Source organism: Clavelina lepadiformis, chromosome 5 (genome assembly GCF_947623445.1).
Source record: "Clavelina lepadiformis chromosome 5, kaClaLepa1.1, whole genome shotgun sequence".
NCBI lineage: Eukaryota > Metazoa > Chordata > Ascidiacea > Aplousobranchia > Clavelinidae > Clavelina > Clavelina lepadiformis.
The window spans coordinates 5,361,637-5,383,320 of NC_135244.1; the positions used below are offsets into that span (position 1 = coordinate 5,361,637).

Genomic DNA, 21,684 nt, shown 5'->3' on the forward strand with positions numbered 1-21,684 from the left:
TTCTTTTCTTGCGTCGATTCGTATCGTACATGCTTTACGCAGCGCCGAGTCTTTTATTTGCCTGATGATATACGTTGTAAATTAAGTTGATCATAATGCTAGTTTGCTGCATAAATACGCGGCTTGATATCCAAGATTGTGTGGTTGGATGCTGGGAAACGTTGGGTAATCAATTAACGAAGTGTGCTGTATATATTTTGCACGCATAGACACACTACCATGAATTGGGCCACATCTCAGGTTGCGCAAATGACAAATCTGAAACGCCTTTATCAATCTTGGTTAGTAACATACGGTGGCATCTGGTCAGCGTAATGGGTTGTGTTGATTATAATTGAGTGTCGGCACTCTTCAATAAGCCAGTAACGCAATTACATGCTATTATGGTATTTGGTTTTAATATTCCAGGGGCGCAATGGTGCTATTGCGATGTAACAGTTTTTCAGTTCAGAGAGCAAATGACCGTTAAGTTGCACAACATGTCTGCTGTACTAAAACGGCTTCCTTTATGCAGATCGCTTTTGAAATGTCTAGTAAAGGAATGAATACTGTCATCTACTTGAGTGGGTAACTTGTTAACACTTATTGCCGTTTTCTCACATAGGTTCGTACTTTTGCTGTTACCAGTTCGCTGGAAACTGGGTTAGGTAGGTGTGAGTGTTAGTCAAGAGGTTTGACGTGTTACCGACCTTTTTCGTGTGTTATCTGGTGACGTATAGTGATGAAACTAACAGAAAGCAAGGAAGGGAGTCAAGCTGAAACAACATCGATTCACTCTGACGTTGATCTAAAATGTGGTGATTGTCCACCGTTGCCTCCAAAGAGTGGGAGATCCTCTCGGACATCTAGCTCCTCTTCGAATAATGCGAGTCCTCCCGTTTGCAAAATAACAAAAGAGGTTGTTGTAACAGACAGTGGCTGTGAGATTAATGTAGAATCGCCGACCTCCAGCGGTGACGTCACAAATGACGCAACAATTACCTCTGACGAAACATCCTCAACGCTTGGTAGCGACAGTGGATGCGAAGAGGCTGAGGAAAATTACGACAACGTCGATCCTCCGAAAGAAATAACTCCTTTTCTCCAGGAAGAAAATGAAGTTAGAGATAAGGACAGTGAAGCTGTGGTAGTGCATGTATCACACAGCAACCACCAGACTTCGTGGATGCAGTTGCTACGTGCAACGCACGATGAGAAGAGAGCTCGGGAAGCAGCGATAGCCCTAGGAGGTGTAAATTGTGAGTAAACGATCGTAGGTGAACATTAGATATTTAGATCATAATTAAAATGCATCGTTTAAATCTCTCAGAGGAGCTGTATCTTTTTATCTTTGATATGTCTTTTTGCAGCCCCTAACATGCCATCTCCCTTTGGTTACAAGAGCTGGCTTTTGACACTAAGTCGTCGGCGAAGGCTTGAAATCTTGTTCGTCATCGGTCTGTTTCTATGGATCGGATTTTTTGTTGCGTTGGCAATATCTATGAACGGTAAATAATTTAATTTACTTAAATTACCGGTAATAAAACCTTTACTAACTTTTGTCTTTGTGTCACTGCGAAATAACACCTAATTTATAACGTGACAATGACAGATGTGAAGTTAATTGTCTCTTCCCCAGTTATTTATTCAGTTACTTATTCAAAAACATGACGATGGTTACCTGTCATGTGATTTCTTATTCAACTACAGTACTTGTTTGCTGGTAAAGTTGGTTACATGTTATAAAGTTAGCCTACGTATTCGTGTAGACTAATTATTCTTAAATAAAGATTTTCTCGATATTGATTAAGTAACCAGGGAACAAGTAACCAGCTTAACGTCGGTGTGAAATTTTTGGTTATAAAGTGTTTAAAATCAACGCGTGTAACTATAACATTGTTAAAGCCTCAAAAAACGTAACAGCATTTGTTGAGGAGGACTCGCCGTTTCCGCTACTGAGGGTCGTTTTATGGCAAATCGATCGATTTTTTTTGGTTGCGTGTCACAAAAGTTCTTTTACAGTAGGGCATCAACGTTCTGCGTTTTACGGAACTCGACTAACAGCTGTTTATTGTTATCTGCGTATAGTGCCGGAAAGCGAAACAAGTTTATGTTATGATTTGCCCGAATGTGTTTCCTTTCTATACAATATTGTTTTGCGAGTTAAAATTCATTCGCCTGTAAATCTTATAAAAACACGTTAAAAAGAGTTTATAACTCAATGTTATGGTGATGAATGCCTTTTGCTTATGATTAACGTCTAAGCTCTAAGTCTTTTCTTCGCCACGCTGTACCTCCAACGTTTATAGCAGAATGAGACCCTCTAGTCTAAACTATCGTTCTATTTATAATGTATTTCCTTATATAGATATACGAAGGGCGGTTCAATTGTAATTCAAATACTTTCTAACAGTGAGAGTTTCCGTAAGTAAATATTCTTTTACTGTTTATACTCCAGTCTAGAGAGCATCGACGCTTTTGAAAGAGTATGCCGATGACGGATATAGGCATGTTGTTGTCCGCTTGTTTTTTGTTTCCCTAAACAACGAAGCGAACTCCTAACAGTTCGAAATGTCTTTTTTCAAACGCAAGCTGTCGTAACTACAATCTTTCATATAACCATCAACTAATTTCAGGTAAATCTCACACTGTAAACGATCCAATTGCTGGATCCCGGCCTGATAAGATCCCTGGGTATGGTCCTCCTCTTCCTAACAATACACGACTCGATGTTCACTCCACTCTTCCACAAAACGGAACCCCTCCGACATCTGCATCCATCGAATCGACGACTTCATCCTACACAACATCAGTGGCGGCGTCCACAGGAACACAAGTTCAAACAACACCAGATAGTATGTCGCCAAAGCTAATCATCTCGTTCAAAGAATGCATGTGACTTATTGCAAGAAAAATTACGTTTGACAGGAATCAGTTATATATTATAACTTAGAAGCTAAGTGAGTTCTTTACTATACTTTTCTAGAAAATTCTGTCAACGTTATTGATGACGTCATTCTATCGTCTACGTATAAGCCAACTACTATCGATCAAACACAGCCAATTAACTATGGTAGAGAAACTAGCCTTCCCAAGGCGCATAAGATGTCCACCACGCCAACCCCCACGATTACGTCAAGTGAGTAACTTAATGGGTTTGTTGCCAGATTTGACGTATGATTTTAACTAATCATGTCTATAGGCTCTGGTAAGCGGATATCCACTTCTCATGCTACCACAAGCTTGACAGGTTTCCGGGAGTCTTCAGTGCAGCCAGAAACCGAAGCAACTCTTGCACCTTCCACTACAAGTAATTTTACAATCACAAGTTTAGTGATTACTAAGCAGTGATACTCAGATTTTTAAAAAATCATGTTTTTGTTTTTGCTATAAAGGTGACAGAACATCTAGTGCTATAGTGTCTCGCAGCACTACGGTCCAAGCTAGAATCGATACAAATAAGACACTTAAAACAGAAGCTGCTGTAAATGACGTCAAACTTCTTAACCGCTTGCAATACGACCTACCCAGCCAGTTCAACCTCAGCAAAGTTTTTGATGGTAAGAACCAATATTTGCTTGTGTCATAGACAAATCTGCATATAAGAACTAGGTGCCATACTCGCTTTTATCAGTGAATAGTGTAGCCGGGTATTTTGGACTCATAGTTTACGTGCTTAGCTATTGACCTATATTTGATGGTAGAGTATTTGGCAGTTATTTTTTTCCTAATCCCAATTGTTACTGTGCGACATGGGCGCATACAGTCACATCCATGTAATTTCATTCCATGCGAAAGTATTCGAATATTTTTCAAACATTGTCGACAAATTTGCGATCGCTTTTTTCAAGGCCATACATTACAGATAAAATCGACATCGGTGTCGTTGCGTCACTTTATCACATGGCCACCATTACTTGATGCGTGGTTGTGGTGGCAGGCTGCTTGTTTTCGTATGTTTCCAGAAGATGTTTTGTCGCAAAGCATGCAAGACTTTGCAGGTGTTTTTTTTTTCAGGTTATGTCTTGATATTGTTGAAGCAATATTACTGCTCGCAAATTAATTGGAGCCTTGCAACTTACGGTTTAAATACTAATTCGCCGCTCATTAGCAATATGCAGTATTGGGAAAGGTTCACAATCAAATTTACAGACGACCGCTTGTACAGTATTTAGTGAGTGTAATATTGACGATGGTGGTATAATGTTCAGTGACATGTTAGCTGTTTAACCATGCGTAACACACCGGCCTACGCGACCTATTTTTCTTGCGTTTCATTGGTTGAGTACTGAGCAGTTTTTGCTCCGTATGTCACGTCGGATCACGTGCTCGCAGAATTTCTTGTTCTTTTATCTGACACACATGCGATGTGCGTCAACCTTTAGTATACTGTGAAGTTTATTTAAAAAATAATCGATTAATAATTTTTGTATGGCTACGCATTAGTGTAGCTAGTGAGCATTACTGTTTTGGCGTAAAATGAAAATTGCGGAGGGTTTTGAAATATTTAATTCCAATTTAAAGAAAAGCTTATACTGTGAGAAATCGGAAAGTGGGTGTTTTTCATGTGACGATGAGTCATGGACGATCATAAAGGTGATACGTTGCTAGGCAACATGCCGGTTTAACATGACACTTAAAAACGTTAGTTTAAATTTTTGTGGCAATCCGCTGAAGTATGACACTTGAATGAGGCGATTGAAAGCCTCCTCTGATTGGTTTAGCGCCCACTCGTACCATTATGAGGTCATGGATGGCGTCGAAATGAGCACCTTGTATGGTGTTTTGCCGCGTTTTTCTCGTCACTCTACTGTAGATCTCTTCACCTAATACGTCATATAGGTTTTATGCCAGCCAGACAACGACTAGTATTCGAAGCCACGTTTTTACTGCATAGATCAAATGAGTTTGTCCACGTACCTAATCGGCATTTTCAACGTGTTATTAACAACGCCATGCCCGCGTTTTTCGTCTTGCCTGCAAGATGTCGACAGAAAATGTAAAAGCCTCAAACGCAATAGAACTGATTAACATGCTCTCCGGAACACGTGTCTCTTTGTATGACGTGATTCATTGCGAGCACTTCACTATTTGCCGAAAAAGGCTCCGCCACGATTAAAAGCGAAAAAGCATGACGTAATTGCGAAATGGACTTTCAAAGTTCTCTGTCAATTGATATTCACGAGACAATGGCGCTGCCAACTAAACCCTTCGGTTGGTTACGCTGTTTCGGCAACGCCCAAAATGGTTAAACCTATTGGGAATTTGGAATGAATTAAAGAGAAAGAAAAAAATACGACTGAAGTAATATAACTGTAAGACACTGCCACGTGTCACTGACCGTCAGAATTGTTTCATTCACCGACAAAGTAAATCTCTGTCTGTGGTTTCTGATTCATAATGATCCATTTCGTCTATTTGGCTCGTTATGAAAACAATGGACAGCCAACTGTTGTAATAACGGCATTTGATGACTTTGCGTTCGATTATGCTGTGCACGTGATTAGTATGACGTGATAAATTCGTTGCATTCCAGCCAATCACTTTTCTTCAAATAATAATTTAATTAATGGATACCGCTAATAGCGCCTTGTGGTATGCACAGAAAATTGTAGGCTGTAGGCTATTAGAGAACCACGATATTATTTTGCTTTTAATTGTTGTTCATAATCAGTCAAAACTTCATAGTTCAACAATCTTATGATTACTTTTTTATAAATTTTCAAATTGAAATTTTGTAAATTTCAATTCTTTTTTCCAAAATAATTAAAGTTTTCCAAGGAAATGCTTGAGATGTATACGGCCACTTATTTCTCTTGTTTGTCGGGTATACTTTTTAATATATTTCAAATTTTCATTTCACTTTTTAGATACAAAGCCCAATTATATGATTGGAATAGGACGGGCGGATATTACTGGACCTGCAGCTGATGCAAATATGGTAAGTTACAGTTTGGCGCTACAAGTTTAACTTGCCTAAATAAAAATAGCATAAAGCGAAAACAACGGGCTTTGCTCAATTGATTTTGTTCACATATTATTATTTACGTTTAGAAGGGTTTTCTAGATCTGTTTAAACTGTTCAGCCTTTTTGTTTTTTTCAAATAAACTGACAAAATAGATAGGTTAATATATTAATTATAGGAAATTGATTGTAATCGGAAGTATACAATACCCATTTCTAGTGCGTGGACATTGTTTTTTTTTAAGACAGATTACTTAGAAATTTATTTTTTTAGTCTAACTTACACGCTCAACATACAGGCTAAACTCAAGCAAGCAAAGAAAAAATTTGATTACTGGTAATAATTTTCCAGATGGGGTATGCTAATCCTGATCAAATAGCCGGTGGCATTCATATGAGGCAATACGCGCGAGCGTTTATAATTGGTCAAGGCCGCTCGAGAATTGTTTTTGTCAACATCGATGCATGTATGGGATCAATGCTTGTGAAACTGGAAGTGAGTGAGATTGTATGGTACCTTTCTGTTGTTGCCTATCATGAGAAGCTAAGTTGCTGACAGCCGTCACATATGTTTTATGTGTTACTGGTAGCTTGTACTTGTAGTTGCAGGTACGGTTGTGCTTATAAGATGTCAACTTTTCAGGTTTTAAAAATCTTAAAGAATGCTTATGGAGATCAATACACTGCTGATAATCTGTGCATAAGCGGAATTCATACCCATTCTGCTCCGGCAGGTACTGTTAAGGCCACCGTATGATTTAACTTGCACTTCATGGACTACTTAACATTCGATAAAGTTTAAAAATGCCACAACTGTTACAGGCTTTCTTCAGGATGTTCTATTTCAAGTCACTTCGCTTGGTTATATTCCAGAGACTCTTACCGCAATGGTCAATGGCATTGTGGAGGTTTGTTGGCAAATTTGTCCTCTGCAAATTTGTTCGTCATAAAACGATTTAATTTTCTGGCGCATCATATCCAATGGCCACTGTACCACTTGTTTAATAACCTAGTTATGTCATTGCTTTCGTCAGTTTCCAAGTAGTTCTTTATTTCAGAGTATCCGCATTGCTCACAGTAATTATGCACCCGGATATATCCTCATCAATAAAGGGGAATTATTGGAAACCAACATCAACAGAAGTCCATCTGCGTACAAAAATAATCCCCAGTCTGAAAAAGACAGGTTTGTATTGTTTCAGTATCTTTTCCATCTCTGCTGGTTACACGTTTATACATAGTACAATGAGTCGGTACACTTTGTAGTCAACTTGGCAAAAAGTCTTTGAAACATTGAAAAATTTTTTACTGTCTTGCCTTTGTAGGTACAAATTTAATGTTGACAAAGAGATGACACTTATTAAATTTTTGGATGCAAAGAAAAAAGGTATATAGTATGCATAATAAATTTTAGTTTTAATAACTAATAAGTAAACAAGTGGACGAGATGAAATTCTTTGTAAAATATTTCACATTTCAAGTATGCATAAATATATTTAAAAATTTATGTAACACACCTGTTAGGTTGTTGTATGTGATATTCTGATTCTTCTTCCATTTCTAATTAAATATTTTGGAGTCAATTTCCTTATTAATAACATTAAATTTCTTGTCAGGAATTGGAATGATAAACTGGTTTCCTGTTCATTGCACAAGTATGAACAACACCAATTCGTTGATTAGTGGTGACAACAAAGGTACGTACAAGTTACACATGTAGATCTATATTTTAGTAGCATTTAAAGCATATATATATTATCAGTTTAAAAACACTCCTGTTTCGATGTGTCTTTGTTTTAATTGGTGTTATGTTAAATGTAATCTGCAAAGGTTATGCTGAGCTTCTGTTTGAGGGAGCAATGGATCCAGGTGCACTTGCAGGACAAAGCAAATTTGTTGCTGCATTTGCACAGAGCAATGAAGGAGATGTTTCACCAAACACTCACGGACCGCATTGCATTGATACTGGTACACACAAAATTAGCTTGTAGCTAACTTTAGATATTAAAGTTTTTAAAGAATACTGAATATTTAAATATGTATAATAATTTAAATATTGAAAACCGAAACAAACTTCCTTTAAACGAACAGAGTTTGATGTTCCTGTGATTTTAATGCTGTAGAGTCTTGTGTGACATTAGCATGTTTGTTAATGGATTTTTAGGACTTCCGTGTGATGACACGCATAGTACGTGCGGTGGAAAAGTACAAAACTGCATTGCCACTGGACCTGGGAAGGACATGTTTGAAAGCAACAAGATTATTGGAAATAACCAATATTTAAAAGCAATGGTAGGTGAATAAATGACAAAAATATATTTCAGCAGCCATGACAAGCTCTAATTTTATTTTATTCCCGTAATGTACAGCAGCACATTACAAACATCGGACCTTAGTGGACTTAGTCGGTATAAAATATATATTTTTTCTTATTAAACTATTTCCAGCTATACATGTTGATGGTAGCTGGGCCCTGTTAACTTCAGTGTATAATAAAAAAGGCAGATTACAACAAACACTCTTTTTAACTTTTGATTAATCAGCACGGGTTTTGGTAAGGTTGAGCTTGCTTCATCGGTTGTGACTGAAGTAAGCTCAAGCTTGCGAAAGCCCGTGCTAATTAATTTAATTACAAGTTAACCTTTAAAATGCTGTTATATCCTGTCTTTTTTATTACACAACTATTTTTTTTGTAATTGTTTGGTTATAATTGACAAATTAGAAAGTAAAAGTAAAATAATCAAGTTCATGAATCACTCAGCTAATGAACATCTAAGTTGTAGACTAAACATGTCACCAAAGCACTGTATAAGTATAGACATAAAAACTGGTGTATAATATAAAATGGTTCCAAAGTTGCGGAAGAAGTATGGAAATCCAAAAACAAAAAGACAGTGCTGGTAAAAAAACTTAGTAACTACTACAGTAATATTAAATAAAGAAGTGTCTCATCTTTGATGTAGTTAATGTTGAGAATTGTACTTACTCTGATAGAATGTAGTATGGAGTCAAGAGGAAAGAATGTAATGTTAACATTTTCTAATATTTGACAGTACATTGTCGTTGTTGTTTGTGTTAGTATACCTTGAAATTGTTAATTTAAGTGAATTTCTGCACCCACTAATGTTGGCAATTGTGACTTTCTGAAAAAGATCACCTTGTTTAGTGTTTAGTCATATCTGATTTTTTACAATTATTCCTTGTTAATACCAATCCGTTCTTATAATCTTTGTTGTCACCTTCAATTAAAATACTTTCTTGAATTAAACAAACTGTTCTTCCACGAACCAGTTACAATGAACATCTAATCATTAAAATGTAAACATTTAAATATGTTTGTTATGGTACATGCCGTTGCGTCTAGAATGGGAACAGGAAGGCATGCAACCATGTGTTGATTTCGTAGGAGTAACACTGCAGTTATTGCATTAGGCTCCACATCCGTTGTCAAATCTGTCATTTTAAATTGTAACGCACTAAAATTAGCAGGCACTGTGGTGAATTTCCAATATAATTTCCTTATTGCCCTTGCAGGAACTCTACCACAAAGCTGGCATTTTACTTAGGGGCCCCGTCCAGGCTGTCCATCAATATATCGATATGACAAACCAAACTGTGAAAATCAATTCCACATATGCTGGACATACTTGCAAGCCAGCGATGGGTTTTAGCTTTGCCGCTGGTACTACCGATGGACCTGGGGCTTTTGATTTCAAACAAAGTGAGTACACATTCTTATAAACAGCCCGCCTTGCTATTAATCCCTGTCACTTATATACCACATACTTTCTGAATAAAACTATATCTTGCATTGCGTGTACTTTTATTTCAATGTCGGAGCACGGTGGTCAAAGTTTCAATTTGGTTGCTTGTTGGTCCTAAAAGTAATCATGATGCTCATACTCTAAGTTTTTCATAACATTGTACTAAAATGTAGGTGATACTTCTGGGAATGCTTTTTGGAAGGTGGTAAGAAATTTTATGCACCCACCATCTCAGGAACAGATTGACTGTCATCATCCGAAACCTATTTTATTAGATACAGGCGAGGTAATACTGGCTGAATTTAATAACAGATCTTGCTTTGTTCAGTCGCTGTAATTTCCTGCAAAGTATCAAAACAATGCCTCACAGCACCATTTAGGTTATGTGCTTTTAGATGAATGTCCCATATGCTTGGCAACCAAATGTAGTGGGCACGCAGCTGTTTCGTGTTGGCCAGTTACTGATATCTGCTGTTCCAGGGGAATTCACCACCATGTCTGGAAGGAGGCTAATGGATGCAGTATTAGAAGTATAAATCTACTAAAGATAGACACATATATAAACATTTTTTCGTATTTTTGCGATATTGGTATCTTGAAAGTGATGGTATTTGCTCTGGTAACTTCTGCATTCTGTGTCTTGGATGCTGTTTGTAAATGACATTTTGCATATGTTTGTGTTCAGGAATTTTCACAGAAATTTCGGGGTGAAAAGTTTGAAAGTGTTATTGCTGGCTTATCCAACACTTACTCTGACTACATTGCAACATTTGAAGAATATCAGGTGCACTTTTTATTTTAAACTAACATTTGTAAATATCTTTTAAAACCGCTGATGCTGTAAATATTTGCATCATTTTTCTTACTACTTTTGTTTCCTCGTGTCATGTGAATAAGTATGTGAATGGTGTCGAGCGAATTCTACTCCTATTGCTGTTTTATTTTTAATCAGGAACAACGTTATGAAGGAGCTTCCACTATACATGGTCCACACACTCTAGCATCGTACATACAACAATACCGAAAGATGGCAGTCGCAATGGCAGAGGTGCGTGCAGTAAAATCATCTAAAAATGCTTTCTGCAGGACATGAGGATTTTAACCAAATGTTGTTTATAGAATAAAACTCTGCAAGGAGACGCAAAACCACATGACATGAAAGACAAACTGCTCTCCTTTTTACCAGGAGTTATCACCGACACGTCACCATTTGGAAATTCATTCGGCGACGTATTGAAAGAGGCAAACGACGCTTACAAAGTGGTAAATTTTGTCTTATTGTTCCGTAGCTTTGTGAGGCTGCTGTCAAAATTGATTTCACAGACAACATTACACTGAACGCTTTTGTACCAGCATGTTGTTCACGATTTTGAACCGCCAGTTTAGCGAAATGTATTTTGCTAGGGCGAAGTTGTTTCTGTACAGTACGTGTCTGGAAATCCAAGAAATAGTCCGACGGTAAGAAATTTTTACCTTAAATTTTGATATTAAACTTGTGAAAGTTATTTTAGTTGTTGTTAAAACTATGGTACTTCTGCACACTACTTCAAAAATTTCCCCATGTTTGGTTTCGTATGTTTCGAAAACCCATAAGCAGCGTAACATTTATAAAAATACTTCTTATATGGCTCTATGGGACACATTTAAACTGAACAATTTCTCCTACTTGAGTTTTCTGAAAAATTGCTAATCCCCTTTAATCTTTGCGACTTGTCGTAGGTTCTTGTCAAACTTATTTTCTCCTACTACTTTCTGAAATGGCAGGGTTTAAACATCGATTTCATAATAGTTATGAACAAACGCAACAGTTGTGTCTACTGTAGCCCTGTGTTTAGTTAGTCAGATTGAATTCTAGATGTCGCTTTTGTAACGTAAAGATGGGATTTAAGATATTGTTTACATTTTGAAAACTGCGATGAACATGCACTGTTTTATTATTTTCTTATTGTCATGTTCAAGTTATTTATCTTTGTTGTTCATTTTAAGGCAAATATGACGTTTTTAACTGTTGAAAGAGAAACTGAAAAGGATATCTGGACAGTTGTATATACAGATGCTTCTTGGTATACAAGGTAGATAACAAAGATTTTAAACGTGTCAACAAGCTGTAATTATTGCGTTAAAATTGTCACTATAACATGTGGCATGTTATCATTTTCCTTAAGCATATAAATTCTGTTGCTGTGGGAAGTAAAGTTTATTTTTTTTGATGATTTATGGCCATCTACAGGTACATATGGGAGCGTCCGTCATACATGGCACATATTCGCGGATTAAGTGAAGTGACTGTTAAGTGGGAAATCCCACCAGAGACACCTAGTGGTCGTTATCGGATAAACCACTATGGACACTATAAGTGGTTTTGGAATGGTGGAATATACAGCTATCACGGACAATCAAAAAGTTTTATTGTCAAAGGTGAAAGTTCATAGCACCACTTACTTAGTCATGGGGACATGACATTCCATGGAAATGTTTCAGTACTTGATAGCTATTCTTCTGTCATTCATATCACATTGCTCTTTTCTGATAAATGTATAAAGCAACAAATTTCTGCCCAAATTTTATGCAAAAATTTTATTTTTTATTTAAAATGATCTTTGAGAAAAAAGACATTTTCTTCATATTTTGAAATTTCAAATTATTACTGATGTGGGAGTTTTTATTACCTTGTGAAAGCGCTTTTTGCTTGATGGGTGAAGTTTGTTAAATGTGAGAAAATTAATTTGCAGCAAATTTTGCTTAATTAATTGGTAATTCATTATGCTGGACAGTACCTTGCACCACCTGACAGCATTGGTATAAAACTGCCACTGTGTTGTTCATTGTATTCGTGGTCTTATGTGTGTTAAATTTCCATTAGTTAACCTCATCAATTAAGCAAGGTATATCATTAACACAAGATTCGGCATTGTTTCAATGATTGGTTGTTATTTCACTTGTCCTTCACTGTGCTTTTGCTGCAAAGAATGACATTCCTTTGCAATAGTTCTGTGACTGCTGCTCTTAGACGTTTACAACTGTAGAATGCTATATTAGCCAATAAAACTATTTCATATAAACATTGCTTATTGAAATGAGATGCCTCTTGCCGTGCTTGTAATGGTGAAACCCAAACTAGCAATTAGGAGTAGGCACTTATTTCAGTAATTTACCATTAGTTGTTAAAAATTTGTCTTCATGATTTCACAACTGACAATGACAAATTTCTATGTAACTACATTTGTATTAGAAACTTTACAGATGTTAAGTATTTGTTACCTGAATAATTTTTAGCTCTATCACTTAAGTGTTTCCATTTAAGAAAACTACTTACAACAAACTGTGGTAATTGCACCTAGGAATTTTTTCCACAAGTAATAGTACCTGTAGGGTTAACTACCTAACTATAAACACTTGTGGTCTTTCTTCATCTGGCTGTTTCTCAGGAAAGAGTATTATTCTTTTAATTAAAGGTTCTATGAATGACAACTTATTCATGATTCATTGCAGAGCAAGTGGTCATTAACCTCTCATACCATATAAATTTTACCCACAGAAGCAAACAGACAAGATTTGATTTATTCACCAAAACTTGTAAATAAACACTTGAAAATTTTATTTCAATTTTAAATGTTTACTTACAAGTTACATAGCATTTAACCATAAGTGTTGGAAATAATCAGTGGAAATTGCAAAATGTGTTTATAATGTAACTGTCGACTGACACCACTTTTTGACTTTGTAAAGGGCATAACTCTTCTTCGAAAATATTACTCTAACTTTATACATACAGACATGACATAAAAATGAATGGCTTTGAATTGACAATACCAGTAATATTATTATTAATACAGCATTAGCAACAAGTAATTTACCAAGTTAACAAATGGTTATCTGAGTCAACAACAAGTTACCAAATTGTGAGATGTAATGAGCTGGAGAGCTACTAACTAAGTGGAAAACAGTGAAACACAGAAGCTGGTCAAAGAGTAAATAAAAAACAACACACATGGACTTGTTGAACAGTCAGGAAATAATGGGCCAAATTTTATTCACAGCAAGAACAGCATAAGATTACAAAAAATTGGCATTAACTTATAAACGGTCAAAGCAAATGAAAATTGATGTTTCTGTTTAATAACATAATATATATTTATGTGTATCTATGTATATAATATATGTTCTGGGATGTCTTGCATGGGTATGAATTATCAATGAAGATTTACATGTTATATTGGGAAGATCACTTGACTAGCCCTGTAGCAAATCATCAACAGCGGACAATTATTTGCTTGGAAAAGGCTGAAACCCAAAATGGGTAAATGATTTACCTGGTCTTTTTTAGATGTGTATAAAAAACTAATAACCAACATGTATATGATACAAACATTTGTGACAATTAAACACATCACTTAGCTTATGAAGCTTTCATGCAAGCAAAAGCATGAAAGTAGATAATTTATTGTCACCTCGCATATAATTTAACAAATTCCATATGAATACACTTATATGTTTGCAAATTGTAAGCTATATCTTATGGATGCAATTATGTTGGGTGTAATCATGCATGGGTGCAATGTTGTGGCTATCCAAAATTATGATATGAAGTGTTATTGCATTATTTTTTCATTTCCAACGTAAATCATGAAAACAATTATCAATACATAAATGAAAACATAATATGCAGAAGTGGTTGTTCAAATTTAGAAACACAGTTGGCATGATGATGGTTTGTCGGGTTATCACCAAAACAGGTATACCGGTACTGACCAAAAGTAAAAAGATTGCATAAACATTACAGATAGGTAACCATACCATCTAACAAATTTGTGATATCGCCAGAGGAATGTGCCGACATGGTACATGTACATGGATATACATGTCTTTTTGAGTCTGTTATTTGCTTTATACATTGTTCACATACAAATTGGGTGCATGATTTCCAATCACTTGGGCCACTATATTCAAGAAAACACTCTGTTAGTGGTATTTCTTTGATTTTATTTTTAAAGGTATCTAATTTATTCAAAATGAAAAATATGCTGCATCTTGATAAAAGTGGATAATTGCAAATGACTTAAATAAATAAATTCAGAGATTCTTTCATGACATTTGTGTTGAGATCTTTAACAAGTCTTTCATCATAACCTGCAAGATCTCCACAAAATATTATCAAGTTGAAATCTATAAAGGTCTCAAACCAACGTCGTCTTTCTGATTGAGAATCAGTCACTCTAATGATTTTGATACTGTGATCTCTGTACTCTGTAGTGACATGTCGTTTTTTTGAAGCCATATGGCTGCACCGTGCTTTGACACATTTCCACATCTTCTTCAATTGGAATATATGATGAACTAAAAACACTGTCAAGATTTTCAATAAAGTACAACATGGAATGGTGAAACCTGTATCTTTTCTTCTTGAGAAACTCCTGCAAATTACGATCAACCTACAACTTCTTTAAATGTTTACAATAAACAAGTAGGCTGATAGTTCCGATTGTTCATGGTAATTTTCCAACACTTTATTTAGCACATTAAATTCCTCATCAAGCTTTGATTTTTCCAGTGAAACACACACTGATTTCATTTCTTGAAAAATGTTAACCATTATCTTTATGATGTGGATGTAAATTTCAACTCTGCATTTCTTACGTTCAGACTCTTGAATACATTCTTTGCATCAATTTTTTAATTGCCTTATTATAGTGCTTTATCCAGATCTATAATCTCTTAAAATCATGACACTTACATAATGAGCTTTACTAGTGCGTTTGAGCTTCCTTTTCATGTATCGTTTTTGCTGTAATAAAAGCAGAAATATTTCCCATAATAGATTCCGTGCTTGGTGGCTCACAATACGCACATCTTAGACCATAAAAAGGATCCCAACTACGTATGGTAAGTTGCAATGTTTAAACCAGTGTTTCTTGACGAGCTACCGCTTTCCAGTAAAAAAACTTAGGGGTCCCCAGAACCAGAAGAAGTGGCGAAGTGTTTCCTTTTAGTTTTAATCCTAGGGTTTGAAGGCTGTGCAGACAGAGGGTCCCAAGCCAATATCCTTAAGAATAGGGTTCCCCGGGGTTGAAAAGTTCAAAAATCACTGGTATGGCACTATTGCCCAAAAAACTTTGAGCCCTGTGGCGCCTCAATTTAAATGGGCAATCATCTAATCTGGAACTAATTTTTCTTTTATTATAAAGGTTTGGAGTTTATTTTATAAAATAATTTTTTCTCATTAAACTTCACCAGGGTGAAGTAAAAATCTTTGAAAATAGCTTTTTGCATCCTACGTAAATCATTAAAATTTTTATAAAGTAGGGTCACTGCTAACGAAATGCATGATTTTGGAACAAAACTGCTGGCAATGTACCTCGGCATTTACGAAAAAATAGCAGTTTTCAGAAACACAATTCCAGGATGTATTTTTTAAAATGTTTAGAAGACTTTAAAAAATTGTACGAGACGTTAGGATCAAAGTACTGGGAATAACGACTCATGGTATACGCGACATGTTTTGGACATAATTCTAATTTCCAACCGTCATTCATGCGATAATTAATTAGCCTGCAATGTCATATTTTTCTTTTACGTAATTTATGCATTTTACAAATACTTATTATATAAGCTAAATTATTGTGGTTGAGATCAGCACTACCGGAAGAAAACTCTTCTTTTTGTCGTGTTAAACTGTGCTAAGTATAGTAATAGTAAATAGTTGAACCAACAACAACATAGCAGGCGAAGCTAGGGAAGACCGCCAGTAATTCTGCTCGGTTGGAATGCACGGTAAAGAGAAAAAGAGTTTAATCGGGCTTATGTTTGGAACTAAAATTTCGTATTATTCAGTTTCTAGAAGAACGTGAGTGAAAGTAGCCAAGGAAAGATTTTCCAGGGAGGGCCGTGTTCTTAGAAATAAAAGAAATATGGCAAAAACGTCGCTTCAGGTTATGGGTAAGTGTAACATTACTACACATTTATGGTGTAGGTGCTGTTATTGGTCAAAATCTAGAAGTAACAAACGATCATTGTCATTGTAGGTCACTTAATTCTAAGCATTTGCTAATATATATTCTTCCAGAATTGGCTTACACTCATTTTTGTATAGGAAATCCTCTCTAAGGAATTGTAGAGGCTTTTTAAGGAAAGTTAAATAATCTTGTATTAAGCCAACCCAAAGTTTATAAACTCTTCTCGTTTATTAGCCCTAGCCTACTTACGCAATCGGTTGTTTTTTGTGTTTGCTTTTAAACGCGACTATATCCACAACTTAGCCATAAACTTGAAATCTGTTGTTGTCTTTACTGAAACCGGCCAATTCTATTATTTTTGTCAAGGGACGGACTTTGAACAACAGCGGGTGTAATAATAAGCTTTTGATAATAATGTGATAAAACTTTTGTATTTGAAATAAAATTATCCAGCCATTTTGAACTTTTTGCGGTGGTGGTATTATTTTTTATTTATAAAATACGCGTTCCCATACTTTCTATTACTTATAGAAACGGGTTAATAAATCCATGCGGTGACACAACTTAACAGATTTGATCTTTCAAGCAATAATGAACTAGAAACGATTGATGATGTTGAACTAGATGACTTGACAACCAGGCTACAAATTGCAGCACATGGTTGAACGCGAGTTCTGGGAAATTTGTTTATGCCTGTCGAAGTTGGTGAACATTGTACTTGACTTGCGAGTTGCGACTTGTTAACAATTGCAAGTCAAGTATAAAGTGATCATGATCAAGGAAAATGTGCATTACATTCGTTTATTGCTTGAACGATCTGTCACGTTACAAAACAAGGATTTATGAAATAGTGCTATTTGTTGATCGGTAGACTACTGTGTAAACCAGGGTTATTCAACGGGGGTGATATCGCTCCTTGGGGGGCAATATTGTCCATCAAGGGGGCAATTGTGACAATTTTTGAAGTTGGGGAGGCGATTTTAGTCTTTAAGGGGGTGGAAGACGCTGTTATCATTGCCTTCCAAGTTGTGATTTTATAATTATGTATCTTATTTACCACGCTATTATTGCATAAGGTCATAATTGCTTTGTTTCTGATTGTTCTTTCTTTTTTGTGATGATTTCAAAGCGTATTGTAGCCTACATCGCTAGAAGCAAATACATTGGTAGAAAAAATAATCATAGGGGCGATTTTGAACCAGAACTCCAAAAAGGGGTGATTTCACAAAAAAGGTTGAAGACCACTGGTGTAAGCTATAGTTGTATAAAACAAAGTAGCCGAAGTAGCTATACCGTAAGCTAATCGTTTCATGTTGCAGGTTGGCTGATAAGCATGTGTAGCTGGGGTGCGACGGTCGGTGTCTTTTTATCCCACAAATGGAAATCTACAAGCGTGGAAGGATTACCTGTCCTCGATTCTGTAACCTACATGGAGGGTTTGTGGGACTCATGCGAAGTATATCCAACGGGACAGAGGAAATGCATTACATTTTCGGGACCACTTTCAAGTCAACCAAGTAAGTTGATATGTATGTAACCGATAATTTTCTCCTTACATTTAATTTTTCATACGTCAACTAACTTTTGGAAAGCCTGTACAGTAGGGCCTGTTTTTTAAGTTTGTACGCTGAAGCGTTGATGGCTTATCGAAAAATTCGGTTAATGTATTTATGACATCATAATAAACAGAAAGCGAGCGATTTCCACGCTTCGGTTGTTTCTTGATTAAATCCAGGCCGTTTTTCCAGACGTAGTGGTAACTTGCCGCATACTTCTCATGATTGCCATTTTGCTTGGGGTTGTTTGCGGGTTTGTGACTTTATTAGCCTTCAAGTGCACAGACATCGGACCTGAAGATAGAAAATCAGAAGCTCGCGTTGCCTTTTGGACTGGACTCGGCTTTCTAGCATGTGGTAAAGCAGTAATAATTAATCTGCGTTTTGTCTAAGAACACGATAGCTTGTATATCTTTCCGAAATTACTGAAGCAAAGAGTGTGATGCTGCCCTAATCCTTTAATCCTACAGGGCTGTAGCTATAGCCTATAAAAAATATGTGTAAGTCTTAAATGTCAAGCTAACTTTTCTTCTTACTGAGTTGAAATGGTCAACGAAAAAGTTGAATTAACAAATATGCTTTAACCGCTTTTGTGACGACTACTTTTAAGTATAGGCTATTTGGTGTATACTATTAATAAAATATGACATGTCTTTGCACAAATGAAGGTTTTTGTGTTACGATTGCGAGCGCTTACTACATGCATGACATCGTAAGAGGAACTTCCTTGCTGAATCGCACCACGAACTTGCCTCCATATCAAATTCACGAAGCATTGAAGGTAACGTTATAATAAGATGTCTTTTGTTATAAAGACGTTGGAACTTTCAACAGCAGGTTTCAACGACGAATTTTAATGTGTCAGATATTATGCGAAATGTTTACATATTTGAAAACTGTACTTCGATTATATGTTTTAAATGTCGCCAGAAGCGGACTGATAGATCTGCTTAATCGATAATATTTCAGATCGCCATGGCTTTTGGACTCCTGTGGTTGATTGGAGGATTAGTTCAACTGTGCGGCTCCCACCATATTGAAGAGAATGACGTCAAATATGAACACGACAAGTACAACAGAAATATGCGTCAAGAATACATATGACGAACAGATGCATATCAAGCACCAATAAACGCGAACTTTGCTATTTTCAGCTTAATTGGTAAATTTTAAAGCACGGTTAATCATATATAATATAGCTACCGTATTTTGCCCGCTAGACGATGATCTTGAATAAAATGCGCCGATTTTTCCACGATTAACTGCTACCTCTCGTACCGTAAACTCACAGTACATCAAGATAACCCCTTCTTGTGGATGTTTATTTGCAAATGTTATATTATTTTTTAAAATGCCTTCTCGGTTTCAGAATTTACATTGCAGGGACCTGACGAATTTCACCACGACAAAAGTTAGTGTAAGCATTTTGACGTGTAAGCAGTTTGTTTGTCAAATCGATTTGTTTTGTTGCTGTTTACCTTATATAATCTCTTATTTGGACGTAATTGTAATTGTTATCTCTGTACCGCGTTTAAACAAAATAACTGATTACAAAATAAGCAATTCACGGCTTTTTTGTTTTGTTGTGACGTCGCTGTTTTCGAGTTTATATTTTAACGATTACGCTAGCGTATTCCTATTACGTCATCCGATTGGAACAACAGCGAATTGAATGGTACTGTCAGTGAGGTACAAAATGGCATGAAAGTGTATAATTATGTTTCGCGTTTGGTGAAATATTTTTAGAAAACAGATTAATTGGGCTAAATATTGCCGATTAATTCAGCGTTGGTGTAAATGTCATCATTCATGTCTACCGTAAATATTAAGTTTACTCAATCGACAACAATTCAAGACGAGGCAATTAAAATGATATCATTGCCTTTTCTCAAGTAGTTGCAGCTGTTAAATCGGTTACTGTTTAAATTTTTTGGGACTGATTTTATGGCGACCGTACTCGATTGTCGTTTCTAGGAAACCTCAATGTAAGAAATATTAATATTTAGTTACAATCCTAAAAGTGTGGTTTATAGGTGTTTATGTTGTTTTGCCGTGATTTAATCATTGGAACTATACGATCACCGAATAGCCGTGCGTTTTCTCTGTAAGACGAGAAACACGAGGCAGTGTTTAAATTTATAGCTTCGCGGTGTCAAACAATTTTAAGCGATAGTGTCGTCAAATTGCAACCTTTCAAAAACGCATAAACACAATCTAACAAGAAAGCTATATCGTCATGTCAGTCACTTTAAAGTCAAAATCCGATTTTCCATCAACGCTACACGACAACAGCCAACTCAGAACCAAATATTTGCAATTAGTAAAACAAACAAGGCTATTTGGCTTAAAGGTTTTATGAAACAAACAACATAAACGTGGGCAAATCACTGCTTGAGGTAGACAACCTATAAAAACTATATTTAGCATGCTGTAAGCTAACAGTGCAGCGAACAAAAAGGAACTTTATTGGAATGCAAAATGCCAGTTATAGACAAAGAGTTTTGAAATAAAAAAAATGTTGATTATTTTCTTTTAACTTATCAATTTCTTGAAAAACTTTTCTAAAGCCAAGAGCTACAAAAATTTTTTGAACTGTAACTAAACCGTCATTTAGAAGGTAAATCAAACAAAACTTTTTCGTACCTTTTTGTCATGACGTAATGCTTTAAGTCAAGATGGCGTGGATTTTATCCGTTACAAAACACCTTTTCATCGGGTGTTACTTCCACTCGAAATAACATCACTACAATGCCTTTATTATCTTATAAGTGTTGTTTATTGTGTGGCACTTGAATGAGCAATCCTTATTATGACTTTGCCTTGCATTACTTCCTATATTTATATAAATGTTTGACGCTTGAAGTTGCAATTAAAGTTCTGATTTGAAGTGTCAGACATGAGTTATTTAATTTTCAATTGGGTCGTAGAATAATTTTATCTTGTTTGAGCTGACCACCCAATCTCAAAGATCAAACAAAAATGCCGGCAAAAATTGGCAATTAATTAACATTGGTAGGATAATAGTTTCGTACATTATCAAACAAGTGTTTATATAAATGTGGTTGTAATTTCCTGTTTCCAATTTAGGCGTGTTTTTGTACCATTTTCTACTGGTTTGCATGAAAAACTCTCAAAACCTAACCTTTTGCAGATTTTGCAACAACTTTATAAATGCAAGTCGCAATGTAGTCTACAAGACGTCAGTAAGGGTTGTTTGTCTGTTTTGATCAAGAACCTTGCCATCAATCAGGCTAGGGTTTCTCGAGTGCTTCCTAATTCACATAATCTCGCTTGCGGTTATCTGAAATAGCCAACAGTTCTATTGCACTTGTATCGGGTTTCTCTCCCAGACATCTTTACCATCATTAATCATTATCTTGTAGAGGTTTTGACGACGTACTGTGGAGTGACGTGCTTACTTGGATCGGTATTTACCCCTTTGGTAGGTTTTGCTATCAACAAATAAA

General features: G+C 35.9%; 2 protein-coding genes across 3 annotated transcripts; both read left to right on the forward strand.

The window, feature by feature from the left end:
* Positions 1 to 371: 371 nt before the first annotated feature.
* Positions 372 to 12,770, forward strand: LOC143460085 (neutral ceramidase-like). The gene is made up of 24 exons (XM_076957462.1): positions 372 to 1,238; positions 1,350 to 1,487; positions 2,616 to 2,834; positions 2,966 to 3,118; positions 3,182 to 3,289; positions 3,375 to 3,539; positions 5,850 to 5,920; positions 6,297 to 6,440; positions 6,588 to 6,678; positions 6,767 to 6,852; positions 7,003 to 7,130; positions 7,270 to 7,331; positions 7,561 to 7,641; positions 7,775 to 7,912; positions 8,109 to 8,236; positions 9,479 to 9,665; positions 9,882 to 9,994; positions 10,104 to 10,238; positions 10,394 to 10,492; positions 10,661 to 10,756; positions 10,828 to 10,971; positions 11,113 to 11,166; positions 11,695 to 11,780; positions 11,939 to 12,770. The coding sequence occupies exons 1-24, from the start codon at positions 722 to 724 to the stop codon at positions 12,138 to 12,140; spliced, it is 3,345 nt and encodes a 1,114-aa protein (XP_076813577.1). The 5' UTR covers positions 372 to 721; the 3' UTR covers positions 12,141 to 12,770.
* Positions 12,771 to 16,437: 3,667 nt separating this feature from the next.
* Positions 16,438 to 20,852, forward strand: LOC143459810 (claudin-7-like). 2 transcript variants are annotated; one of them, XR_013117786.1, is made up of 7 exons: positions 16,438 to 16,479; positions 16,540 to 16,644; positions 17,981 to 18,178; positions 18,410 to 18,574; positions 18,886 to 18,998; positions 19,187 to 19,379; positions 19,587 to 20,852. XR_013117786.1 is itself a non-coding variant. In XM_076957092.1 (6 exons), exons 2-6 carry the CDS (start codon positions 16,617 to 16,619, stop codon positions 19,319 to 19,321), a joined length of 639 nt encoding a protein of 212 aa, XP_076813207.1. In that variant the 5' UTR covers positions 16,438 to 16,479; positions 16,540 to 16,616; the 3' UTR covers positions 19,322 to 20,845. The 2 variants fall into 2 exon arrangements, 1 of the variants encoding a protein (XP_076813207.1); XM_076957092.1 differs by having other exon boundaries at positions 19,187 to 20,845.
* The last annotated feature ends 832 nt before the right edge of the window (positions 20,853 to 21,684 follow it).